This window comes from Dysidea avara, chromosome 12, assembly GCF_963678975.1.
Source record: "Dysidea avara chromosome 12, odDysAvar1.4, whole genome shotgun sequence".
Lineage (NCBI taxonomy): Eukaryota > Metazoa > Porifera > Demospongiae > Dictyoceratida > Dysideidae > Dysidea > Dysidea avara.
This window is the reverse complement of record NC_089283.1, coordinates 19,084,267-19,111,360: the sequence shown is the minus strand read 5'-3', so window position 1 is coordinate 19,111,360 and position 27,094 is coordinate 19,084,267. Positions and strand designations below refer to the sequence as shown.

Genomic DNA, 27,094 nt, shown 5'->3' with positions numbered 1-27,094 from the left:
TTACGTTAACTCAAAAATGAAGATCCGACCAGTTATCTCTGAGTTACTTTGTCCTGATGGTTCCTCTGTGAACTCTGATGATGATATGGCTGCGCTTTTCAATAATTATTTTTCTAGTGTTTTTACAAGTGAAGATACCACTACTATCCCTACAACTTATCCATCTAGTGCTCCTCCTATTACTGATTCTATTGATATTACTCCCGAGATTGTTTTAAGTAAAATTACTAATCTTCAAAACAGCAAATCCCCAGGACCCAATGGCTGGCCCATCCAAGTAATCAAAACTATGGGTGATTTTATTTCCGTTCCATTGTCTATTTACATTTAATAAATCATTTAACAGTGGTACATTTAATAAATCATTTAACAGTGGATCTTTACCACAAGATTGGAAGTGTGCTCATGTTACATCGATATACAAAAAGGGAGCACGAAATTTGGTTTCCGATTATAGACCAGTCAGTTTAACTTCCATTTTTAGTAAGATGATGGAATCCTTATCACATTATGAATTATTTATCCAGGTATAATTTAACCTCACCTTATCAATTTGGTTTTACACCAGGTAGATCATGCACTACCCAATTACTACATGTATTAGATTATCTTACGAAACACTTAGATAATGGTTACTCAATTGAAATGATTTACCTTGATTTTAGGAAAGCATTTGACTCGGTGCCACATCAACGTTTAATACATAAATTGTCATCAGTTGGCCTACAGGGAAATATACTTAAGTGGATAAAGAGTTTCCTTACCAACAGGACACAACAGGTTGTACTGAGTGGGAGAAAATCCAGCACTGTACCAGTTACTAGACTAAGTGGTGTCCCTCAGGGATCAGCTTTGGGGCCCTTGCTGTTCTCAATATTTATTAATGATTTGCCCTCAATAGTATCAAGCCCTACATTTATGTTTGCCGATGACACTAAGATATTTCGAGTTATACGAAATGAGGAAGACCACTTAGCTCTCCAGAAGGATTTAAACTTACTACACGAATGGTCACTTCGGTAGCAGTTAAATTTTAATGTCGCTAAGTGTAAACACCTTCACTTTGGAACAGCACACAGTTATGGTTCTTTTTACCTTAATGGTACTCTGGTCGACAGTGTGACGTCTCATAAGGATCTTGGTATTGTATTCGATAACCACCTAAAGTTCCATGATCATACCATTGAGATTACTGCTAAGGCTAATCGTTTCTTGGGGATTATTAGGAAGTCCTTTGAATATTTGGAGCCGGATATGTTAGTGAAACTGTTTGTGTCAATAGTACGGCCCACACTGGAATATAGTAACTCTGTATGGGGGCCACCATTTATTTTGGATCAGAGAAAGATTGAAAAAGTCCAACGAAGAGCTACCTGTTTGTTACCAACACTGGCTGATAAATCCTACTCTGAAAGATTATCCTTACTACAATTACCATCCTTAGCTCATCGACAACTAACAGATCTTATTTTGTTATACAAATTCTAAATAATTATTTTAGTTCAGACTTTCACAACTTCTTCACTTACACTAATACCATCACAAGGGGACATCAATTTAAGTTATTTAAATCATTTTCAAGATTAAAATGTAGATCTGATTATTTTTTAATACGATTCTCAATGACTGGAATGGATTACCTGACTATGTTGTAAATGCTAATTCAATTAATTGTTTTAAATCATTGTTAGATTCTCACTTAGCTAATTCTAGATTTATTTTTGTATAGCCATCTTATGATTGTACAAATTTTGTGTTGACCCGGTATACAGGCAGTGCCTTTACCGGTAATTAATAATACTAATACTAATACAGTGTGTTCAGACATAGGCGTGGGGGCCATCCCCCCCCCCCCCCCCCCCCCCACACACACACACACACACTTTTATGGGACACTGTTTGCAAGAAAAGATCATCGAGATACTCTAACAGAACAGTCAGGATCTGGATACTCTAATAGAGCAGTCACAGTATTCAGAGAAGCAGTGTAGCAAACTAGTCTCGCGTGGCCAGACCCTTTACGTGCAGCCACTTATCGATTAGAGATTAAAGCACGCCGCTTATAATCTCTAATCGATAAGCGCTGCGCGGAAAGGGTCTGGCCACGCGAGACTAGTAGCAAGCTACTTAGCTACATATGTGTAGTTATAAATAAGGAAATATAATTGGTGGAGAGCAGCTATTGTCAGTAGGTAGTGACCTTTTTTTTGGTCTTCAACTTACAGCTGGCCTGGCCCCCTCACTCTTTGGCCTACTCCAACGCCCTGTGTTCAGAGGAATAAGCCATCGAGTATCAGTCCATCTCAAAATCTCTTCATCAATTGCAGTCCAGGCATTGGCAAAAAGTCGAAGTTGACAACTCGTCACCAGTAAGTGTTTTCTTGTTTTTTAATGCTGTATTTCATGTTAGATAGACCAATATTACTCCGTAAAGGTGATTTCGTGACGTAAGATGTCTCTAGGATGATTTTTAAAGGCGGCATTTGATGCGGCGCGCGTCACTTTTGATGCAAACCCTACTTAAACAGTACTACCATACTGTTTGATATGAACTCACAAATATATAGTATCACTAATGTTTAGTATCTATCACTGAAGAATATTTGAAACTGACCACCCTAGCTATACAATAGCAACTCAGTATACTAATGCATATCATACTATATATGCATGTGTTCTTATTATATTTTTAAAGCCATTACTGTGAAACCTCTCTAATTCAACACCTGTATCTAATCTCTGTAATCTGACGCTGTTTGCTGCACTAATTAAGACTTTGTCTGTTTGATATTGCTTGATAATCACACAGATTTTTGAGTAAAATAATGAGTGATAACTGATATAGTCTATAATAGGAAAATTCTACACAAATAAACTACCAATTTCTTACACCAGGTTAGTAAGCACTGCTTAATGCTAGTTCCTTGTACTACCAATCACAACACACCAACGTAATGCTTGATATACTGTATATAGCTACAGCTTAAGGATACACATAGAATGGAACATTGTTGTAGGGTGGCAACAAAACATACTTAAGTGTGGCTACTGGCTATTTTTATATCCATAGACATTAGCACCATTTTAGCTAAGTGTTCTATCTTATGTAGACTAGTATGCAGTGCGTTTTACTGTACAATGTACATTCTATGTCTTGAAGTTAACTTTTGTAGAGATGTGGTCTTTTAACACAGGTGGTCACTATATGACAGGTTCCACCTTACAATTGTAAATGATATCACATATCTAACTCAGCATCTAATAATTATGTTGGAAATACAAATCTGTACTATCTATAGTACCATCATTGCATGATGTGCATGGGCGGGAGAAAATAGGACTACTTTTTGCCCTTATAAATGGCTATAACTTTGGAATAGTAAAAGCTATGGACTATCTTTAAATGTTAGTGTACTTTTCAGAGCAAGAGCAATAATTTGACACCAAGTCTTTGAATTTTAAACTATAGGTGAGACAGATGAAAAACTGACCATATTAAGCATTAGATTGGGTGTAAAGGTCACCAAAGGTCAAATCTGAGGTGGCTCCCTATCAAAAAATAACCTTTATGATACATACAAACTTTGTAGCAAGTTTCATGCTTTTATCCAAAAGTGTACAAAAAAGGTCTTAGCATGCTAGCTAGTAATGGTTTGTTTAAGGCCTCACTTGTGAATTTGTAATAAGCTATCATCATCATTAGAGTTGTACTGATAATCGATCAGTAATCAGTAGAAGCAAGAGCACATAATATAAATATTATGTACTCTTGGTAGAAGCCAATAATTAGCTGTTTTTACCATAATAGGAAATAGGCTGTGGCCAGCAGATTATTAGTCTATTCAGCTGGAGGGACAGTGTCAAAGGCTCTGGTATGTACTTAGGTAATTTGTTTATGTTTGATGATAACCACAAAGATAAACAGTGATGGTTCAGGCCATAGCCCACTTATCTGACTAGCAACTTTGAGTGTACAATCTCACAGCATTGGCTTTACTAGCTCTACTTTTAGTGGAGTATGCACAGTGTTGGAGGTAACGCATTACGTAATAGTTATTACTTTTGTGGTAACGAAGTAATATAATGAAATATGCTATAAAAACAGGTAATATAACTCAAGTTACTTTACTTGCAAATGTAACACGTTACCTAAGTAATGAAGTTACTGTAACGGGTCTAATATTACATATTACTATAACTTTAAATAACAAAGTTACTAATCTCGTTAGTAATCCACTGAGTAATGCCTAGCCACTACAAAGTAAGGAAGCCTACTGAATGAAGCTTATTCACCAGCTTCTTGCTTATAACCAAGATTTGCACATTGTCCAACAACACAATCACGTCATGTGATAAAGTGGTATATAGTTTCATATGTGACAGCTTAAGTCTGTGAACACAAAGTAATATCATGATAATATGTAATATTATAGTTACTTTATAAATGGGTAATATGTAACTGCAACTAAATAGTTCAGTTGTAAATAATATGTAATGAGTTACATTTAAAAAGTAACTGTCTCAACACTGACAAGTGTAACTTGTGTCGAGACCTACAATTGGGTATCGGTTAATTATATATTGGCAAAACAGGGTAAAAACATATCGGATATCGGTTTTCCCTAAAAAGTGGGAATCAGAACAACACAAATTACTACTGTCCTGTAATGAAGACATGTTGTCTGGTTTGTAGAGAAGTTTTACTAGTGGTTATCTATTGAAGTATGTAAACTTCATGATGTTGAGTGAGAAGTGGTAAAACCATGGCAATGAGTAAACTGGCACAATATTATGATATAGTTTCTCTTGTAGTATACTTTTCTATATGAAAAAGTATTTTGCTAATATTAAGCATAATAATAATTATTTTGCTGAACCATCTGCTGCCCTTTCTATCAGTGATGACAGTGGTGATGCTCCTATGTACATAGCAGCAAAGATGGCTTTGCCACTAGCTAATAATTTCAGTATAAATTATATAGAACAAAGAAAAAGTGTTTTTTGCTGAATGCAGCAATTTACGGATCCCAGTTGTTGTGACACATGCCTGGGCTGTAAGTTGACAGACAGTGTTGGGCAAGTTACTTTGTAAAAGTAACTAGTTACATATTACATATTACTTACAACAGAACTATTTAGTTACAGTTACATATTACCCATAAAATAAAGTAACTGTAATAATATTACATATTATATTACTTTGTGTCCACAGCCTTAAGCTGTCACGTGTGAAACTACCACCTTATCACGTGACATGATTGCGTTGTTGGACAATGTGCAAATCTTGGTTATAAGTAAGAAGCTAGTGAATAAGCTTCATTCAGTAGGCCTCGTTACTTCGTTGTGGTTAGGCATTACTCAGAGGATTACTAACGAGATCAGTAACTTCGTCACTTTTAGTAATAATATTACGTCATATTAGACTCGTTACAGTAATTATATTACTTAGGTAACGCGTTACGTTTGTAAGTAAAGTATCTTGCGTTATATTACCTGTTTTCATAGCGTATTTCGTTATATTACTTTGTTATCACAAAAGTAATAATATTACGTAACGCGTTACTCCCAACACTGTTGACAGAGTATTATTTACTGACAGTACCACATGTTGTTTTGTAGTTTAAGACTGATGCTACCAAATGCAAAAATAAGTGATTTCGATGAGTAATGTAAAATACTGCGTAATAAGAATGTACCAAAAACATACAATGGATATTTGTCACAATTGGTTGCTTATAGCATAACAGATCGAATCACATGCAGACATAGGTGTATGTAATGAGGTCACACGATTCCCCTTGTAGCACATTTGTTTCATTGACTGTACTATTATAGTTGATAAAGCACTTAAACTATCTGAATAGCTACTATTCTACTGGGACATATTTATACACCATGACACAAGTACAGTAAGTAAAGTGTCATTGGTTTAACTAAATCACTCAGCACTAGCTAAGTAAACATGTGCACTGAGTACTTATTCATTATACCTACAAACCTTAAAAATTCTTTCACTTGTTTGTTTACATAAATTCATATTACCAATACTGTATAGCCTAAATATTTTGAGGGGGGAAATGTTTGCTGATTTCACAGTTTCGGGGGTTATCAGCGAAAATTGTCTAATACATTTTGGGAGTGTTTGCAAATCTGCGAAAATTTTATTTCTAGCAACATTGCTCAACCTCGAAATATTTGCCCCTCGAAGTAATTAGGCTATACAGTACACTGTGGTTAAACAAGTCACTCTATAGAGAGACCAGCTAGAAACAGTCACCTTATGAAGAGTCAACTACATTAATTTTCAAGTCACCCTATAGCGAGTTCAACTACATTTCAAGTCATGATAACCCTGTAGAGAGTTAAGCTAGAAACAAGTCACCCTGTAGAGTAGTTTCAGTGCCTTCATTACTCATTTCTATAAACAACTCACCCACCAACCCTCACCCATGCATAAATTGTCAGCAAAGAACTGGACTGGTTCAAAACAAGGAGTGAAAAGCGACCCTGTAAAATGTTCTAACAATAGTGCTGAAAATTTCAAGACTGCAATGAAAATTTGGAAGGTTACTAGTACAGTGAAAATTCAGGGCATTGCCACTATAAATAAAGATTAAGTGTTTTTTTTTTATTGAATGCAGCGGTTTATGTATCCCAGTTGATGATGCATTCCTAGACTATAAGTTGACAGAGTACTACTTGATAAAAGCATCATATATTAAAGCATGTGTTTGTGCTAGCATATAGTTTGAGTCATCTATACCAAAAGTAAAATAAAATAAGTGATTTCAATGAGATAGTTATATATAGGGGTAAAATATAAGTGATAGCCACAGAGAAATTGCTACAAACATACAATAAGAAATTGTCATGGTCGCCTATATCATAACAGAGTCACAATCAGATTGGTGTGCAGACATTGGTGTGTGTAATGAGGTCACACAATTCCTCTTGTAGTACATTTTGTTTCAAAATAGTAGATAAAAAACTTAAACAAATTGAACAGCTACTATTCTACTGAGGCATGCTTATACACCATGACACAAGTATGTGAAGTGTCATGAAATTAACTAAATCACTCAGCGCTATAATGTACAAGATATAAAAAAGTATGAAGTAACTGTTGCTAATGATGTCACAACCACCAGGCTTTGTACTTTGTGCCGCATGGCCAAGTCATAGCAATAAAAATAGAACAAAGCATGATACGTCATTGCTCAGAGATTTTCCAATACCTGAACACAGCTTACAAAGAAGTAAACAAACATGTATACAAGGGAAAATGGAGCATAGAAATAAAAGACAGTGGGTTCACTAGTTATGTTACAAAATAGTAAACAAAGATAGTCCCAGCATATATTACTGACTGTTGTTCAATACCACAGTGTTAAAATGAAGAGTAACCACAACTCTAAAGGAGTTCCCAGTGTAGGGAGGATTTAACACCCCCTGGAGAGTAACCATTACTCTAAAGGAGTAACTGGGGAGTAACACATGCTCTGAAGGTGGTGTCACTTACTCTTCAGTGTAATGGTTATTCTCTTCATCAGAGTGTTGGTTACTCTCCATGGGGTGTTAAATCCTCCCTATATACACTGGGAACTCTTCAGAGTGGTGGTTACTCTTTATTTTTAACAGTGCAGGAACCCACAGAAGTACTAAAACTGGACCAAGAAGAACTTAGCAGAAGCCCATAAGCACCACAAGACTTAGATACAAAGTCTACAAGGTGCAATGTCGTGATTTTAGTAACTAAAAGACAGTCAAGAGGACATATAATCCAATGGGGCAATCAAATAAAGGAGTCAACTGGGCACTAATTCATGCAGCAATCAATTTCTGGGACACTGCTAGTTTATTTCTAGTTTTGTCAATGGCATGAACTATGAAATATGGTTGAGAATGACAGTATAGTATTATGAAGTTTTAGACAACAAGTACAAGGAAAATTTTCAATATATGGTGTTCATGAGCTGATTCAGTAGATACACGTAGTTAACAACAGCTACAAAAATTAAAAGTTAACTGGAATATTTGTGACCGGATCTGCAAAAAGGTGTCTTATAGTTCCAAGTTTAATATTCATAACTCAACATGTGTTTAACCTATTGTCTTAATATTACATCAAGGAATAGTGCTATGTTAGGAGATTAAAGTGACCAAATTTCAGCTCACAAGCCAAGTTATAGATTGCCAAGTACATGCAATTAGAAAGGCTATAAGACGCTGACCCCTTACTCACAGCATGCAAATTACTGAGTGATGTTCAGTTTCATAATCTCTCAAAACCTGTATACATGTTTGACTTTAGTATTCACAAAAAAATGATAATGCCACGTCAACCTTCAAACGATATAAGACACAAACTATTATAGTAAGCGAACACACTGTAGTTGAAGCCAAGAGTTCATGATATAGTATTATATTATGAACTCTTGTTGAAGCTATACAGTCATTTTGAAGTGGCAACAGATGGTTCAGCGACATTGCCAGCATACATACATCAACACTGACAGAAGAGTTTTGGAATAGAACAATCAACAGTATGAGGAAGAAATAGTATTGTTCCATGCAGTTACTTGTTGTCATGGTCTGTCCACAGCATGGAGTTTGTTGCTTCATTTGACAATTAACTGCTATTATTGCTCCTTATAAGCTTCCAAGATATGGAGTTATTGATATAAGTAAGGGATTCTTTGCTAAATTATTATGAACTTGATACTATAGTTTGGTTTATACTCTTTACCAAGTTGATTCTGACTTACATAACACTATTAGCACAAAATTAAATGCTTCAATAGATAACCACTATTAAAACTTCTCTCCAAACCAGACAACATGTCCTTAGTGCAAACAATACTATAGAATCAATAAAATTTCACAAGTGAAGTCTTATGCAAACAAATACCAAGCTAATGCATGAAACCTTACAGTATAGAGTGAATTAAGATTTTATCAATTATCATCTATATATATCGGAACTTGAATTTTGAAATGAATTGCTATACCGGTACTAACTGTTCACTTATACACCAAACAGTGACAGTTAAGCCAACCATATCATTTGCTAAGTGCACATGAAATACACAATAGCATGAAGTCACTAATGGCATTGTTTGTAACCAACAGTCTTTTAATGCATTACACTGGCCATGTTACTACAATTTAATGAAGGAACAAAACATGATACACCATTAACTAGTTAGAATTTCTTACATAAGTAACTGACTATAAATATGTGCGATTATCTGCTTTTCTTCAGTCGCTTACCATGGCTAATAATGAGAGAGCAGTTTCAGATGGACATTTTTTGGATGGAACAAGATATGGAGCTGCCAAAGTCAAGAAGTTTTCTACCAGCAGATATGGTATAATTGGATCTGCTTTTCTTGATTCTACTCTCATCCAAGATCTAAAGAACTTGGTGCCTGGTAAAAGAGTCCTTGATATTGGATGTGGAGCTGGAAACTGGTGTGTTACTGCTGCTCAATATGGTGCTAAATCAGTAGATGGTTTTGATATACAACCAGAGATGGTGGAACTGGCTAAACAAGCTACTTCACACTTGGACATGGTCCACATACAAGTTGGAGATGCTGCAGATATACCTTTTGATGGTGACAGTTTTGATGTAGTTCTGAGCTTCTTTGTTACCTGCAATCTACCACCTAATGGATTTACTAAACATTTTCAAGAGCTTCATCGAGTACTGGTACCTGGAGGAAAGGCTCTCCTACTTATACCTACTGACTGGTCTCACAGTAAATTGTACACAAAAATTGAAGCTGATCCAAGCACTGTCAAGAGAGAGATAGCACAGATTCTGTCAACAGTTCCTAAGTATCCTACCACTTCACAAGTCACTGAAACATTCAGGAATACTGATGATATTCTTGTTACATGTTTTGCAGTTGATGATAAGGGAGAGATATTTAATGTCACAAATACCAGTCAACTCTCTCATGGCCAACCAATATGGAGGAAAACTGAAGTGATGACATTTCCTAACTTCTTCTACAGTGAACAGTCAACTATTGACCAGTTTGTCACTAATGGATTGCACATTGAGAAAACTGATAATAATTTCACTGAAGAAAGACGAATTACTTACAACAAGTCAAATCCTGCTATTCCACTGAGCATAGATTACGTCAAGCACCCAACAGCTTTGGTTTATCATGTGTCAAAGCCTTTATGAATACTATGGAGTTCTTTACAGTTTCAACTCCCCTCTTTAGCAAGTATTTGGTATATACATTATCATACAGTACATAGTAATACAGTGTAGTATGTATACAGTAAGCATTTATCAGTGTAACAGTTTTAGCTACTTGACAAAAAAAATGTGTACAGCCAGTAACTATTTTGTTTGCTAGTATAGTTAATAAATATTTATGTATTTTCTTTTGTTTTTAATCTCATGATCATTCATGCTAGCATTGTTTAGGGATATAAATACTGTAGATGACTGCATTCACTTTCAAATAATTATCACACACTTATCTGGAAATAAACCAGAGGGGTGTGGCTGGCCCAGTTTCAAATGATAGTCTCCATTGTTGTAGTTTACATGGTATGCAAGTGAAGCATACATAATAATTATGAGATGCTCTTGTGCACCTGTAACCTCAGTACAGTGTGATTGTGAGGACTTTCGACACTTGCAGTGATTAATAAAAATAAACAACATGTATCCCTTTCCTATGAGTTCCATTGTACAGTGCTGAAAGTGAAATTCTAAATAAGGATATAAATACTAGGGAGTTTTTAGATTGCAACTAAACTGTATAACATTTGTATCCCAGTTGTACGGGATGTGAGGGTACAGCTAAGGTACTCCTGGGATTTAATGGAAGTCATTTGATAGAAAATAATACAGTTAAAAATACATGTGAGTTATAAGCATGCATGGGTTATAATAGCTGTACAGCTATAACTCATTTAATAAATATATTGAAGATACAGCCTTAGATCTAAGTCAATTACAAATACTGGCATGCTAGCCAATGGTATACCTGTGAGTGGCACCTGTGCATGCACTGGAGTGCATACTATACATTTCTCTGTTGTTTGTATTACGTATACGTAGGAGATATGTTTGCTCCATTGAATAACTTATGTGAACTATCATCTCCTACACATGCCCCACAGGAAGAAACATCATCTCATTTAAAGGTTACTAGAGTATTATGTACAACTATATAGTAGCATCAAGCTATAATCATTTTACTTGCTATTAAATTGCATACTCATGCAATGTTATGTGGCATATATAAAGCCTATAGCATGATTTGCCAGCAATTGTGCTAAAAGTATAATGGATATATTGATTCAGTCCTTATAATGAAAGAACGTTATGTGTAATTTGCATTATATAGAATAAAATAATTATTGCATGTCTGTATGCATGGTGGGTGGCTAATCACCCCATCCGCCCCACTAGGTCTGCATCAGCCTTTGATTATAGTTTCATTGTGAAATTGTCATATAAAAACATATTTAATATTTATAAATCCAAAAGCATGCGCAATGGCAAACACTGGACACTAAACATGCAAACATTCATAGTTGATTAAGTGTTGATGTTCATCATTCAGATGACTAGTGCATGTTTCATGTTTATCACTAAACACTTTAGATTTTTTTTTGATGTGGGTGCAGAATCAAGGTAAAAGGTTCTTTAAACAGCCAAGGGTGCAGGCATCCTAGTTTGAAAAAGGTGCTATTTAGAAGGGTGGCAGCCAAGAAATGGCTGTAGTGATATTAGTGTTAGTTATTAATGAAACAGTTATTTATTCCTTTCAAACACCTACATGTTGTTGGTAGCACCTACAAGTGCTAAATTTTGACTGCTACAATCCAGTCAAAAAGTGCCATTATAGCTTTTTTGTTTTAACAGTTATTAGCTACAGAGAAAGCTGATAAAAATGAATTCAATAGTTTGTTCATTAATTTTATAGAACATGCATTCAGTTTCCAATTAATTTTTGTGATTTAATTCACACCGAACTTAGTACACAAGTAACACAACTCCAGTTCTTCCTAAGGGGAATAGCTGAAAATTCTGGCATTATATATACCCATAACTGAATGTTCAACTGACTTTGGAATATTTGTCCCCCAACCATCTCTCTGGATAAACCTGTTTTCACAGCACAATTGGCAGTAGTAAGTAGAGTCAACAATGCCAAGGTATAATTATGTCTAAAACAATGATAATTTGTTATATACCAAATCTTCGAGTACTGTATGCTGTATTATAGTAATGTAAAACAATGCTATAATGATGAATTCATTATCCAAATACTTTTGTGACAGAAGTGGTGAGGTAATTAAACCGAAGGCCTTACTGTACTTTGTTTTTACAATAATTGTTTGGTTACTTTACATTTTATCATAATTATGACACAAATTTCCATGCAACAACACCCTTTCTGTATTCTGTAAATACTCTTTCACTAGGGACCTGTGAGAAGGTCTTAAATCCTGTGAATAAAAGTCAGAAACATATGTTGCTAAAATGTGAAGAATGCGTAGAAAAATTCCAGACCCAGTGATGATTTGATCCCCTGTGATATGCAGTCTAGGTATACACCAAAGGAGCCACAACAGCTGGGACCTGAGATCTTCTCTGCATTCAACCAGTCTCTCCAGCAAATGGTTTTATTCTGTGTATGGCCAGGATGTTTTCATGGGTAACAAAAGGCATCACACTAGTAGTAGTAACTAGTTTATATGTTTTGTTCCATCAGAAGAAGACAGTAACTGTGTTATAAGATTATCTACATGTATAACAGAATTCATAGCCCATCACTGTAAGTGCATTTAATTTTGTTCCTTTTAATGGCTTAACCACATTATTAGCTATGTAGCTTCATTATGTATAACATTACAATAAGTTATTTTAATTATATCACAACAGGAATAGAATATCTCAGTTTATGTTCATGGGTCTGAGGTGAATGCTGATAAGACATACCAAACATTGCTAACATTGCATTAAACATATAATTCACAACCTGTATCAGTAGCTAATAATTGTGTGTTGTATACTAGTATCTTATGGTTGTATGCAATCACTGGACTGGACTGGTGGACTGGACTGGTGGACTCAGTTTTTTTTGTTTGTTTTTCATTTTAGCACATATTTGGGCAACTGGTCGTAGCTATTACTACATTGAATGTAAAATATGCAGGTGAATCTGTCTACTTGGTACTGTCTGTTATCTTAGAATTGTGTGCAATTCTCTTTCTCTTGGCATAATCTGTATTGTACGACTACCATTTGTCTTATCATGAAGTACAAACCATACAGTACATGTGTATGTAGTGTTGTAGTATCCATGCAAGTTATAGTCATGGAGTCAGCTAAATTAAGTGGCGACAGTTAACTGTCTTGCTATTCAATAGCTGATAAAAAGGTTCTATAGTTTTTGCACGACGGCAATAACAAGTGAAATCACATGCACAAGATTTCAACCAATCAAATTGATCCATTTTGAACTTTAAACTTTAATTACCGCATGTGACTTCTGTTTTAGATTTGTTGACATGCAAGAACTATTAGAACCTCTGTACATAGCTGAAGCTGGGCAATGTTGACAAGTCTGGCATGATCACACCTTTCTTTGGTTTGTGTGTGGGTTTCTTTATGTGTGGGGGAGTGGTCTAACTACATGAGACTAACATACTTTCAACCAGTTGCCCAAATATTTGGTTAAAAAGGGAAAATACCTGAGTCCAGTAGTCCAGTCCACCAGTCCAGTCCAGTGATTGTATACAACCAGTATCTTATAGAAGTTACCATTTTAAATAATCACTGTTTTAAGTAACAATTTACCAACCTTTATAGTCTCACCAAAATTAGTATTTTAATTATGTTATTTATTTAATAATATAAAGTGCTCATACATACATACACGTACGTTAGTTACAAACAGATACAGGAAAAATAGTTCTGTTAAGTCTTTAGTCTTTCTAATATTGCCAGGTAGTTTCCTTTCAATTGTGCGCCATGCTATAAAGAAAATGGATAATGGTTTAAATGCTAACAATCTAATGTGATGCAATACTTACCTTTAGCAGTCTAAACAGTTGTATGAACTTCATCCAACCCACTGGATCTTTTGCACAAACAATGATGCAGTCTTTGTCTTTAAATGAGTCATTTGGCTACAATTACATTAATACATTACCACACAGTTCAAAACTGTAATGATTACCTTGATAACAAGTCTGAATGATGTTGGACCTGATAGCGGACGTTTCTTTGATTTCTTGGATGCAACATAAACGTTGTGAGTTGAAAACTTTGCCACCAGTCTTTGTTTATGTGTGGGCTAAAAATCAACAATACATTAATGTAAACAGCACAAGTAGCTACTCATGAAGTTGAGTCTTACAACAGTCATTGTAAAGTGGCTAAGTGGCTAGAAAGCTTTGGAATTCAAATTTTAAAGGAATTCTTAGTACTCGTAAAATTAAACTTGCAACATGTGAAAAGGATATATGAAATGTACTTTGGATCCTTAATGTCAGTGTGATTGCTCTATTTGGGTATAAGCGTTTAACTGCTGTGTATATAATTTTCAATATAAGTACCACTTTCATGAGGTCCTGTACACAAATTGCTACTTGTTTAATATCATACCATTTTATATATAATTTTCCCACAATATGTCAGCATCACAAACATTTACACTGATGGAAAATTAAACAAGAAGAACAAATGGGCTTACATATATAGGTCTAAATAACATGTGAATGATTAGAGCACTACCATAAAATATCTGGTCAGGTTACGAATGCCTATAATACAATTTCTTAGAGTCTTTTCAAAGCTACATGTGCCATAGTTGTATTCCAGAAAACAAATTTTCAGTAGGGATCTGCAGACCTCCCTTGTGTCATTGCTTTTTATTTTTATGAGTGCAAAATTTTCAATTTTTCCTCATAACATTATTTTATTGTTCAAACATAATTAATGACTGGTGAAGGAAAGGAAAGCATGACACCAGAGACACATTATAAAAATTAATTCCACAACTGAATGCACCCACTGACTATCACTTACTGGAAAGCAAAATGGTCATTACACTTTGTTTTCAGCCATGTTCCACCAACTATACAGCATTACAATCAAAGAATAATACAAGAAGCACCTCTCCAGTCACTACGGAAATTATGGAGGATTCCTGTGATAGCCAGCACTGAAGCCATGACACATTACCGTGAATTAACTAGCGGAGAAAGAAAATGGGACACAAGCAAGGAATGTACTGTACTGCTGTGGTTGGCAAAAAGGTATGTCTCAGGCCAATGCAGTGAAGAAATCAAACCTGTAGACTAAGCATAGTTGAGTTTTGTTTGGCTGAAGGAATCAGTCGGTCATTCACGCAGGCAGTCAGTTAGTTAGTCAGTAAACAATCCAAATTTCACAGAAATTTGTTGGAGGATCTGGGGTTACTCCATAAAGGCAATTTTTGGGTTTGATAATGCTTAATCAATACTGCAAATCCTTTGATTCTCCCATACAATGGGATAAAATCATGGCTGTCACTTGACCTTGAATTCAGTAGTACAACTATTTATTAATGTTGTCCCCTTGTGTACAATTTGTACAGTACTCTAACCTCTGGTCACATTTACATAACAATGTCATGCAGTTTGCTTACGCTCTGTTTTCCTGGTGATGTACCGTAGATTCCATCATGCATATAAGTGTACACTTCTTCATACCACTTTCCTTTCTTCAGTACAGACATGGTAAATGTCTCTTTTGTGATAACATCATTTTCGGCAAACCCACGAATCTCCTCTTCCAACTGTCAAAGCAAAACTAGTATCCATGACACATTTCAAACACTAGTATGCAAGCAATATACAGTAGAAATTTATTATGTACTGCTTAAGCACTATATGGAAATTTTCACACATTGTACTGCTTAAGCACTATATGGAAATTTTCACACATTGGTAGCCAGTCACAAAAATTTGCCCACTCAATTTGATCAAAATAGTATTGTTTGGGTAATACAAGCCCATAAAAGATTCTGAAGAAGCAAAAATTCTCCATCAAACTTTGGATGGTGGAAATCCATGAAAATTTTCCCCCTAAATATCCTGCTATACAGTAGTAGTTCATAGTGAGTATGCCTTTTATTAGAGTAACTGCTTGTTGTAATAGTGTACATAAAAGCACTTATTGAGAGCACACTGTACTTGCATTGTTACAGCGTAGAGCATAATCCAGAAATTCTCTTGTAAATTTTTTTACAAAACAAAGTTTCATGAAATTTGACTTCCACTCACTTAAGTATGGCCATCATGAATTAAGCTGTCACAGTTTTCTCCAGCTTGCAAAACATGCACAAGCTTACATCTAGGTTGCACCAATTACAGTGGAACCTCAGTTACCTGAACCCCTTGGGACCAGGGTTGATCCATAAGTCTGAAAAGTCTGTATCTCTGAAACTGTGTATAAATAACTTAAAAATAAAGAAAAAAATTAAAAATTAAAAGTATTTTTCAACTACCCTTATAGAACAGTCACTACTCTAATAGAGCAATCATTTCTGTAGTTCGGTAACGGAGAATCCGAATAAGTGGAGTCCAGATAACTGAGGTATATTCCAGCATAATTTTGCACATAACGGCTAGCAACTTTGTCAATCATTATGCCACCATCATCGGAATGATTTTATTGAAATTGTCAATGCATGTGCATAATAAACACAATGTATCACAACAGCATTTGACTTGAAAATTATTTGCTTTACAAAATAAGATTTAGATACTCTAATAGAGCAGTCATCTACTCCATTACAACAATCAGAAAATGCTATTACACTTCAGCTTTTACTGCAAAAAATTATCAACTTTTAGGTGCTTTCCAAATCATTGGAAAGGCATTGGAATAGGGATGGGCAATTATTCAATTATCGTGATAATCGTGATTATTTTATTGGCAATAATCGACATCGTGTATTTTTCATTGACTAGTGATAATCGAAATTGGCAATTATTGTGCAATAATTGTGGTAATCAGAGAAATATTTGTAAATTTTCTATGTAATTTAACCATTCAATTAACAATTCATGATGTGTTTAGTGTTTTTCATCACAAGAATTGAGTTGACAATAATCGTGATAATCGTGATATTTGTTCATGGCAATGATTGTATAGCAAAATATCAGTACCGCTCATCACTAATTGGAAAGCATCTGAAAGTTGATAGTTTTTTTTTTGTAGTGAGCTGGATTTTAAAAGCACAAGTTAAAGTGTGACGAAAAGCATAACACGCTATTTTCAAAGCATAATTGGCTCAAGCTTATCTACTTGCAAATCTTTCTGGATGACTTACCATTGAGCTAGTCCACAATTGATGCTTGTCAGTCGTTCCTTTTAGTACCAACCTTGAATTGCCTTTCTTGGGCCACAATGACATAATATTCTTGACTAGTTCATGATCTTCTATGATTCGCTCTACAGTACAGTTACAGTTACTGCACTGCATGTAACTTATCATGTTTGCATTTACCTATTCCAATATCATCATTTGCTTCAAACAATGTTAAATCTTTGTTTGTATCAATTTTTAATTCTGATGCTGCTAGGAATATCAGTGCTAGTGCTGAGATACCACTATCCACTACAAGATTAATACTGGCTCCTTTCCAGTCTTCCACTGTAACACTTGTCTAGATACAACAACAAAAACTTATAAGTACTGCGGGACACACACACACACACACACACACACACACACACACACACACACACACACACACACACACACACACACACACACACACACACACACACACACACACACACACACACACACACACACACACACACACACACACATTATATAATAGTAGAAATACTGGTGCAACATTAATACTGTAAGTGTTGTCACAATGTATATTTACAAAACATCTTACCAAATATCCCTTTGCTTTCTTTTTAAGTGTACCATCCTTCTTAGCCATATCATTGTAAAGAACTACAAATTGATGTACATATATGGTATGCTTCAACTAACATGTTATATTTACCAGCTGGTACCGTAAGCCATTGATAAGAAGTAGGATCAACCTTCAGGGACCACTTTTCTCTCTTGACTGTCTTTGTTGGCTCTGGAGGGGCTTGCTCCACAGGTTCAACAGGTTTCTGTTCTTGACCAGGTGATTTAGCACTATCCAGACCCACAAATTGCAGATCGGCTTGGCAAGATTGTGACAATGGGGAATCTTTCATTGACTTGAACTGCTCTTGTAGTGGTGAAACAGGTTTATCAAGACCAAGTTCATTGATGTTGAGAACAGAGCTTGTGTTCAGGTTTATCACCATACTATTAATACTAATGAGCAGAGAGTTTAATTCTTCATCTTCAGGTTCGTCTGCTTTGTTGACCACATCAGTCAAAGAAGCAGATCTTGGAGGCGAAAAAAGATCCCAAAAGTGCTGAGGTTCACCGCCTTCATGTACTAAGTGAATGACAAACTCATTCAATGTCTTAGCATGATACTGCTCGATATATTCCTAAAAGAACAATAACTTTGCATGTGTGTAGTTTGTTTGTAAACTGTACCATGACAGTATGAACTGAGCTCTCCACATTAGCTTTACTGCCAGTCCACAAATAAATCTGTAGTGATTATAATTGTCAGATAAATTAGAGAAACATACAGATACTCCTTACCTCTTTAGAAGTCCATATTAATATGACGTCACTGGAACTCACATCCTAAAGTATTATACGCAACTAAAATATGCCACTGGCAGTATAAACTGTTCAACATACATCTTTGGAGAACCGATACATCTCTATGAAGTGATTGCCTTTACACAAGTAAATGGAGTTAGAATAATACTCAGGAATCTACAAGAAACACAAACAAAACTATACACAAATCTACATCCTATAATATCACCTCATTATTGCTGGTGTGATGAGAATAGTCACTCTTGCCTCCAAGTAATGACCAAAACTCAGGTGTCTCTAATCCTTCAGCAAGGAGCACTGGTAAACTACATTGTCCCAGTATTTACAATTAAACACAATATTCACAATACTTATTGTATTCACCTATCAGGTGGCCCAACTTGACTGCTTATTATCAAGGCACCTCTTCTCTCTGCTTGAGTACTAAACTGTCCACTCCATGCATAGTGAGTGTCTTCTTTACACAAAACAAATGCGTGGGTGGAATTAAGGGAGACTGCTGATGGTGTCACCTAATTTATACACATATGGATTAAATTGGACATTAAAATTATTGGTGTACTGACCTCTATTGTTTTGGTACGTAGTACATCATTTCCAACCACCTTGTACAGGTGAACGTCAGATCCAGGCTACACATGTATTGTTGGTAATAGTACACAGCTACATGTTAAAAGCTATTTAATGTTGTAGTACAGTAGGACTTTGATTAACTGAATTTCCATTATCCACACAGAATGTGACTGTTATATTAGAGTATTGTATTTAGTTAGTGTACGTTCTATTAGAGTAATTGACAGAGTATTCTACAAGGGATGCTGAACACTAGCACACCTGCAGGTGTTTGGATAATGGAGGTTTCACTGTACATACATAATATGCTTTCTCTACACAATGCAACTGCATTTCAGTTGCCTCCTCAATAGATAATACTCAACAGTTGCAATTACAGACAAAGAGACAACAGATAGCATGAACCATTAGGTAATTAAATGATCATACCTTGGGATCACGAATCAAACACTTTCCTTTGAATAGGTTGAGAAACTCTTTTGTTTCCAATCCTTGTGGGATTACTAACTATACAAAATAACAAGCAAATGTTAGCACACCAAATAAGTACAAATCTCAAAGGATGTTTTATGATGACCTCCACACAAAAAGTTCACAAAATTTAAACAACAAAATAATGTTCACTACTCACCAACTCAGGTTTAGTCATCATCTTTTTGCACCATTCCACTGCTGTTACCAGAACACTATTGTCATGAAGCTCAAAACTAATATGGGAACCGATCCACAGAAATACAGTTTGCCAGCGTTGATGCTTAAACTCCATAAGGTAAGCATCACTCGATTTGAATTGTCCCAATTTGTCCAACGGTAACTGGGATTGTGTACTTCCTTTTAGCAACCAGAACTATAAAACACAGTCACATAGTTACAAGAGGAAGTATGGTATGCAAGTGTGCCATCACAGTAGGCAATTTTAAGATTACAAATATAGTGAAACTTCGTCAATAGGGCTACCTATTGGACCTGTGATAAGATTATTAGCGAGGTGGCCATATTATTGAAGACCTCATTAATATGGCCATAAAACAAAGTGGCCTTATTATCAAAGCTTTTAACAAGTTAGTTGTTGTAACGGGAACTTACAATTGGAATAAATGACTATGTAGTAGAGTTTCGTCACAGTGAAAGGTTAGGAGTATGCCATAAGGCATAATGTCTGGTAAAAACATGAAGTATATTGTCAGAATAATAGGTATGGCTTTTGGCAGCCATCTGTTCGTTTTACCAGTTTGGTTCTGCAGTATGTGGCCACTAGCCTTATTAATGAGGTGGCCCTATCAATGGAATAGTATGAAAGAAACATCTGGACTTGATGAACCTGGCCACCATAACAAGATGGCCTTATCAATGAGGCGGCCACTAAGTGACGTTTCACTGTATAACTGTGTGTATACTGTATACTAAGGTACTTCACAAATGTCTGATCAGTTTCACTAAAATTTGATGGTAAAACAATATTTCAGCTAGTAATGGTGCATTTATTTCACTTGGGAGTAGGATACTAACTAACCTTTATCTTTCCAATAGCTGGATACCTCAAGGTGTGACGCTTCTTTTTAGGCAGAGATAACTGTTCCACCTGAGCAGACATTTGCATATCAGCATGCTGCCAGCAGCAAAGGTGAGCAAAAAACTCCTTGGTTTCTCCATATTGTGTAAGCATTACAACAGGAGCCCACAGTGGTTGACCATTCTTAGTCAAATATACCTACAAAAGTCATCACAAAACATGGATCAAGTGGTCATGACAAGTTTGTCCTACATTTGCAGCTTCCCATATAGCTGATGGTTCACTGTTCCATATTTGTGGCATTAACCAGATGAATAGTTTAGTAGAGGTAACTAGCAGTGTAATATCAGTGCCTTCCTCTTCCAAATGCAGCGCACAAGATCTCATCTCAGTAAAAACCGCATCTTTGTACCTACAGTATGATAGAAAATATACTGCACTACACACCAACATGAATGTTATGTAAAACTTTTAATCTACAAAGAATCAATTTATTATAATTTATTTAAATTATCTGCTACCTGAAGAGCTGAGGTTTCTCTAGAGTATCATTAAAGTATGGAACACTGGGGGTGGTAAGCTGTATGTCTCCCTTAAATACTGACTGGAAGATATTTGACTCGTGTCCCTCAGTTTCTCTGTAGACTACTGGTCTACCAGGAAGGGACTGGACTAGCTTACCGCACCAAGAGTATGCTGACTTCATGCCAGAATCCTTAGCCTTGTTACCCATCCATAAATATATGTGGTACTTCAGTGGCCCAGTGTCTTGAATCTGCAAGAAAAATATGGGTGGTTAACAAAACTGTACAGAAAAAAAACTACATTTCGTATGCTTAGAAAAAAACCTATTAATCGCAAGGAGAAAATTATCTGCATGAATAATATATGAAATGTTATTGTAAAAATTAGAACGCAATTGCTTACTTGCAGAAGGATATAACATTCTTCACTGGATAATTCCAGTGGAAGCTCTTCTGCTGGCTCCAGCCATGAGTACCACGTATCTTTGATACACCAGATATATCTATTCCTTTCTTGAGAAAGAATTTCTCTAAATGCTTCTGGCACCCTGTAGTCACTAAGCTTAGGTTCTTCAAGTAGTGCATTTGCTCTCTTAATGGCTAAGAGCTTGTGTTCATCAAGTTTCTGCTCATAAAGCTTGGTCAAACGTTCTATATTGGCAGAATTCATGAATAATTCCAAAGCCTCAGGATCATGTTTCTTAAATGAAGCTCTTTTATGAGACAGAGGAGGGCCCAAATCTAGAGTACGCCTTGCTGCTACAGGGCTACCTGGTTTGGTAGCTAATTCAAGAGGAGACATTCTCCATTGTTGTTTCTTAGCATCTGCTGACAAAGGAGATAATGGCACTTGTTCTTGTGCTTCACCTTTCTTCATTGCTTTACCCCCAGCTGGTGATGAGGTTGTCACTGCTGCCTCAAACTGGCCACTAAGCCTTCGGACCATGCTTTCTACAGGAGCAGAGGTTTGGTTAGAGACAAGAGTGCTTTCCTTTTGCTCATGCACAACTTTAGGAGCAAGTTTGGGGGTTGATTTTGATTGTGGTATTATCTGGGCTTCTTCAAGCTTTTCCAATGCAATATTGGATTCTGAACTAGAAATCATGTCTTCTATGTTCAGTTCATCACCATCATTTTCGTTACCTTCATTCAATAGCTTATCGAGATCTTGGTCAATTGAATCAGATAGTGCTTGTAAATCTCTATGGATGGCATTTACTACAACAGGAGGAAGACCAGTATCATCATCGGTGGGCTGTTCTTTTGATAGCTGTTTAGGACTATCTACAAAAGATGTGAGGTTAGCACCAGTGAGACTCTCATCTGCTGTGTTCTTCTCTTCAGGATACAGGCGATTAAACTCGGTTTCTCTTTGCTCTTGTAGGGCTTGAAATTTCTCAACGTCTTCACCAAACTGCTGGAATTCGTCAATCTCCATCGGTTTGATGCCAAACTGGTCCCCTTCAGCAGGTTCACTATCAGTTGACTCGATCTGGGGGAGAATCGTAATCTAAATCTGATGAAGAAAACGATTTAACAAATCCTCTTTTTCCTCTTAAACTCCACTTTCACTTTCTCTACAAATGGAGCAGAATAGGCAGTGCTTAATTGCCCTGTCGCGAGACACAACTGCTTTCTCTACTGAAGGAGAACCATCTTCTTGACGGCGTTTCTTCTTCTTCTCCTTCCTTTTAGCCGAAATTTTATTTAATATAGGTTGATCATTACTGCCTTGCTTATTACGACCTTCATTCTCAATTGTCAGTAAAGCCTGAGTTGGATATCCGTGAATTATTTGGATATCCGTTGGCTATTTTTGTCCCGATTGACATTGCCCTAGCTGGTAAGTTAACTTATTCATTAAAATTACAACTATTTGGCTTAGAATACATAGCTAGGTACTACAAAAAAGTCATACAGGTTTAAATGTTTTAGACTAGTCTAGTACAGCAAAGCAGTCCTCATAGATAGGTCCTCAGCAGTGTTGGGCAAGTTACTTCTTACAAGTAACTAGACTCTAGTTCTCGCTCTAGTTACATATCAAGACTCATGGTAGTGCGTCGCGCGGCCAAGAAACTACAAAGCGCACGCCCAATTAAAACAATTAAAAGGGATTGACTAAGTTCACCCAATCCCATGTCACTCACGTGACTAGTATTATGTAACCACAGTCGATTGCGGGTGAATCACGAGGTGACGTAACACGTACCTTACAACTCTTATTAGAGCGCTTTTACGATGATGCGGACTTGCAGGATGCTTGTAAGAGAAGAACAGCGGTTTCTTTGTTGGGACTAGACCAAGTTTCACTGGGGTTAGCTACTGAACAAAGAAACTAGAGTACTATAAATGGTAAGTAGGAATGTATTACATTATACTGGTAGCTAGCTCCATAGTAAGGCTACAGTCCACTAATACTTCCACTGTGGCCAAATAACTGGACTGCTTACAAAGCTGCCGTAGTTCTTTTTCCAAGTCAGTACAGAGGCCAAACAGAAGTTGTCAGGCTATGGTGCATGGCTGTTAAATACTCATTCTGTATTCTGTTAGTGCTGCTGTTGGGTATGCCCTAGTTGTTGCATGCTGCCTAGAATTTACTTGATTGACACAATAACAATATACTCCAACATACTGGGCAAGGCAATGTTTCTCATCATCTACCAGGCTGTGTTCCCTTTATCAACTGTCCCTTGTCATCCTTGGCAGTATTTAGGTCGTTGTGGAACTTCAGGCCTGGCCACTATTTGTGACACTTGGACAGTCTTGCCTGAGTAGCCCAGTGATAGTTTGCTGGGCAATATGGCTGCCAGAAGTGTGCGTATGTCTTCGGTTGTGTCCGGTCGTATTTTTCTTCAGTAGGAAACTATTACATTGTTCAAGTGTACCCAGCTGTTTAAGTGGGGATCAGCTGCCAGTTAACACCAGATCCCCATTAGATTAACCCAGGTCCTGACTTTAATTACTATAACTGGTTGTACTGATTTTTACTGGGGAAGAAATTTCCCAGGTATATATATATATATTATATATATATATGGATGTACATAGTACATGTTACATGATATCTGATAACAGGCCTAGGTACTGCATGATACATGATGGAACCATTTCTTGATGAGAGCACTGAGATTATTTGCAAGAAATCAGTTTTCGTCATTGGAATGTCTGCCCGGATTTGGTGGTTGGGCCAAAAAAACTTCTGTTGAAGGTGTTGCCAGTACACCGCAATTATCTACTGGTGTTGTAGCTGTTTCTTCTGATTCTTTTATTATGATAAGTAAAACTGTGGACACTGAGGTGAACTATAAATAGCTACCCCTCAATGGCATCATTCATTGATCCATAGTTGCTGCCATGGAAGGCTTCCCTACAGGAGAGCTCTGAAAATTGTCCTTTATATCAATAGGATCTCGGTGGGTTGAACAATGTACTATTAAGGTAAGAGCTAGCTACTTAAATGCAGTGGAACCTCTTAAGTAAAGGACACTTGGGGACCATGCTTGCTTGTTCTCTGTATGGAGGAGTCCTATGCAGGAAGGTTGACGTTATTTTAACTTGCAAAATTATTTTAGCAATTCTTTTAGCTAATATTCTGAAGGCTGCAACACACAACTTAGCAAGGAAGTGTACACACTACATTACATTAGACACAAGTATGGCTTAGACAGCAACTAGCTAGCTTTACAGTAGACTGCATGATAACATAATGTAACTACTTAGTTTCTTACATACCTATTTATTCATAATCACCGTAAATGTTCCACAACACTCCTCCCAATTTGTACTGACTTAAAGACATAAGAGTATTGTAATAATTGGTGCAGTGCATGTTGTCTCTAATAGTGTGGAGGATTGACTTTAAGGAACTGCAATTAAATCAATATGTGTAGAGGTAAAGGCATGTATTCAGTGCACAGCAGGGGTACTCATAGATTGTCCATTACTTGTTATATAGAGGTGTACAAAGGTTACCAAATGGTAGGGGCCCATGATGTAGTGTCCGTAATTAGGAAATGTCCATTTCAGCGAATGTCCATTAATCGAGAATCTACTGCTGCTAGATTTGTATACAACCAATTGGTAAAAGTTGCTAGCCGGTTCTTCCTGCTTCACAGGTAAGGTACATACACATACACTGTATATCATCCTGATATGATGTGGATAATTTTAGGTCGTAAACAACAAGGCATAGGTGTTCTCAACCAGGTGTTTTAACAGGTGTTGATTCACTGAAGTTACTGCTGATGGTGCATATTGACAGGTAAGGTTAGGTCTTGCAACAAAACTGTTTCTAAAGGGGAATTCTTTAGCATTACTTTACTAACTGCACTACAGCCAACTAACCTTATCGTATTTAGTGGAATTGCAATTATTGGGCACTAATTAAGTTGTCCGGGTGCCTATGTATGCAACTTATGGGACCAAATTATATAACCTTATTAATAGAGGTGCTACAAATAATTGGTTTGAAATGTTATGATAACTATTCATGTAGGAGGCATCTAATGACCTCATCACCAGTCATGCTTACAAGGTTATCATGAGCTCTTAAAGACCAAGCCATCCTACACTGTATTATTGGAATGTGACAATGAATGGCAAAGTAGCCAAAGGCTATGGAGACAAGAGAAGGCAGCTAGAAAGAAAAACATCGGTCATACTTGTTTAGTGTTGTACAGTCATTATGTTCAATAATATCTGAAGAATAAGAGAAGCCGAGAAATAAAGAATAATGACACAGCTTGTCTAGACAGCATCCTAACATTCAACTATACATGAATTGAGACCTTCCATATGCAGAATAACTCTACTGTAAAACATGGTATGCATAAAATCTTTTGATCTTTGGGTCTTTAAAATCACTAAGAGACCTCTGGAGAGTTCACTCAGATCTTTGTGGCTTTAAAAAACTTTGACGTCACCTTGGATTTTTATGTATCATCCTTAGTGTTTAAAACCACAAAGATCCTCATGGTAGGTCTCTAACTATTACTTAGTGTCTGTAAAAGTACTGCTTACTACAGTAGAGTGGTTAAACGACAAATTTTGATGAAATTGTTCACTATTGTGATGTGATAAAAGTACCAAATTTTATGTACAAGTTGAGTAAGGTATACTAAATCATTTTAGATATGGTGCGACATCCAAATCACTGCAGAAAGCCATACAAGTATATTCAAATCTTTGTTTTTGTTTAAATAGCATGAATGTAATTTCAAATTTAGTGCAATCAGAAAATGTAATCAACTGTACTTAGTCACTTCTAAAGGTGCCAATATTTCAGTGTAAAAAGTAGACACAATCCGATAGAAACAGTATCTATGGTTTTGTATACCTTAATTCTCCATGCTTCTTAACATTGCAAGCTAATGGATGACCTGGATGGACACCTCAGCTTCTGGATGTGTTGTTTATGGACACCTCCCTTGATCAGCTCCTGGCCAGATCTTTAAACTTGACATAGACTACAAACGTTTTACAAAGCATTCCACACCCAAATTCCTTTAATTATCTTCCAATGACCAGAGAAACCAGGCAATATCATTTCATACCTCCAACAACACCTACAACATCATACCAAAAAAAAGCTTTTTTTCCAAAACAGTACAAGAATGGAACTCGTTACCACAATTCCTAATCGAACTAGATGGCTTTGATTCATTTTCTATTTCAAATTACTGTACCAATGTGAATGTATGATTTTTTTCTTCCTGAGCATACCAGCATTGACAAATGCAGATGTAAAGTGTCAG

General features: G+C 36.3%; 2 protein-coding genes and 1 long non-coding RNA gene across 6 annotated transcripts; 2 read left to right on the top strand and 1 right to left on the bottom strand.

Annotated features, from left to right (window-relative positions):
- The first annotated feature begins 9,061 nt into the window (after positions 1-9,061).
- LOC136241569 (uncharacterized) lies at positions 9,062-10,347 on the top strand. The gene has a single exon (XM_066032799.1). It carries the CDS (start codon positions 9,272-9,274, stop codon positions 10,196-10,198), a length of 927 nt encoding a protein of 308 aa, XP_065888871.1. The 5' UTR covers positions 9,062-9,271; the 3' UTR covers positions 10,199-10,347.
- Positions 10,348-13,863: 3,516 nt separating this feature from the next.
- On the bottom strand, positions 13,864-24,298 carry LOC136241713 (uncharacterized). The gene is made up of 20 exons (XM_066032985.1): positions 21,745-24,298; positions 21,339-21,592; positions 21,070-21,229; positions 20,818-21,015; positions 19,936-20,151; positions 19,734-19,811; positions 19,298-19,363; positions 19,095-19,243; positions 18,940-19,036; positions 18,810-18,887; positions 18,708-18,752; positions 18,597-18,653; positions 18,061-18,547; positions 17,947-18,008; positions 17,541-17,700; positions 17,364-17,485; positions 15,675-15,824; positions 14,223-14,339; positions 14,077-14,172; positions 13,864-14,017 (listed from the first exon to the last, which is right to left on the bottom strand). The coding sequence occupies exons 1-20, from the start codon at positions 22,777-22,779 to the stop codon at positions 13,961-13,963; spliced, it is 3,684 nt and encodes a 1,227-aa protein (XP_065889057.1). The 5' UTR covers positions 22,780-24,298; the 3' UTR covers positions 13,864-13,960.
- LOC136241715 (uncharacterized) lies at positions 23,504-26,055 on the top strand. Of its 4 annotated transcripts, none has more exons than XR_010694384.1 (6): positions 23,504-23,693; positions 24,417-24,638; positions 24,688-24,779; positions 25,185-25,456; positions 25,513-25,602; positions 25,837-26,055. It is a non-coding gene; the product is annotated as an uncharacterized lncRNA (long non-coding RNA). The 4 variants fall into 4 exon arrangements; XR_010694386.1 differs by having other exon boundaries at positions 23,506-23,693; positions 24,688-25,319; positions 25,368-25,456; XR_010694385.1 differs by having other exon boundaries at positions 23,507-23,693; positions 25,232-25,456.
- Positions 26,056-27,094: the final 1,039 nt, after the last annotated feature.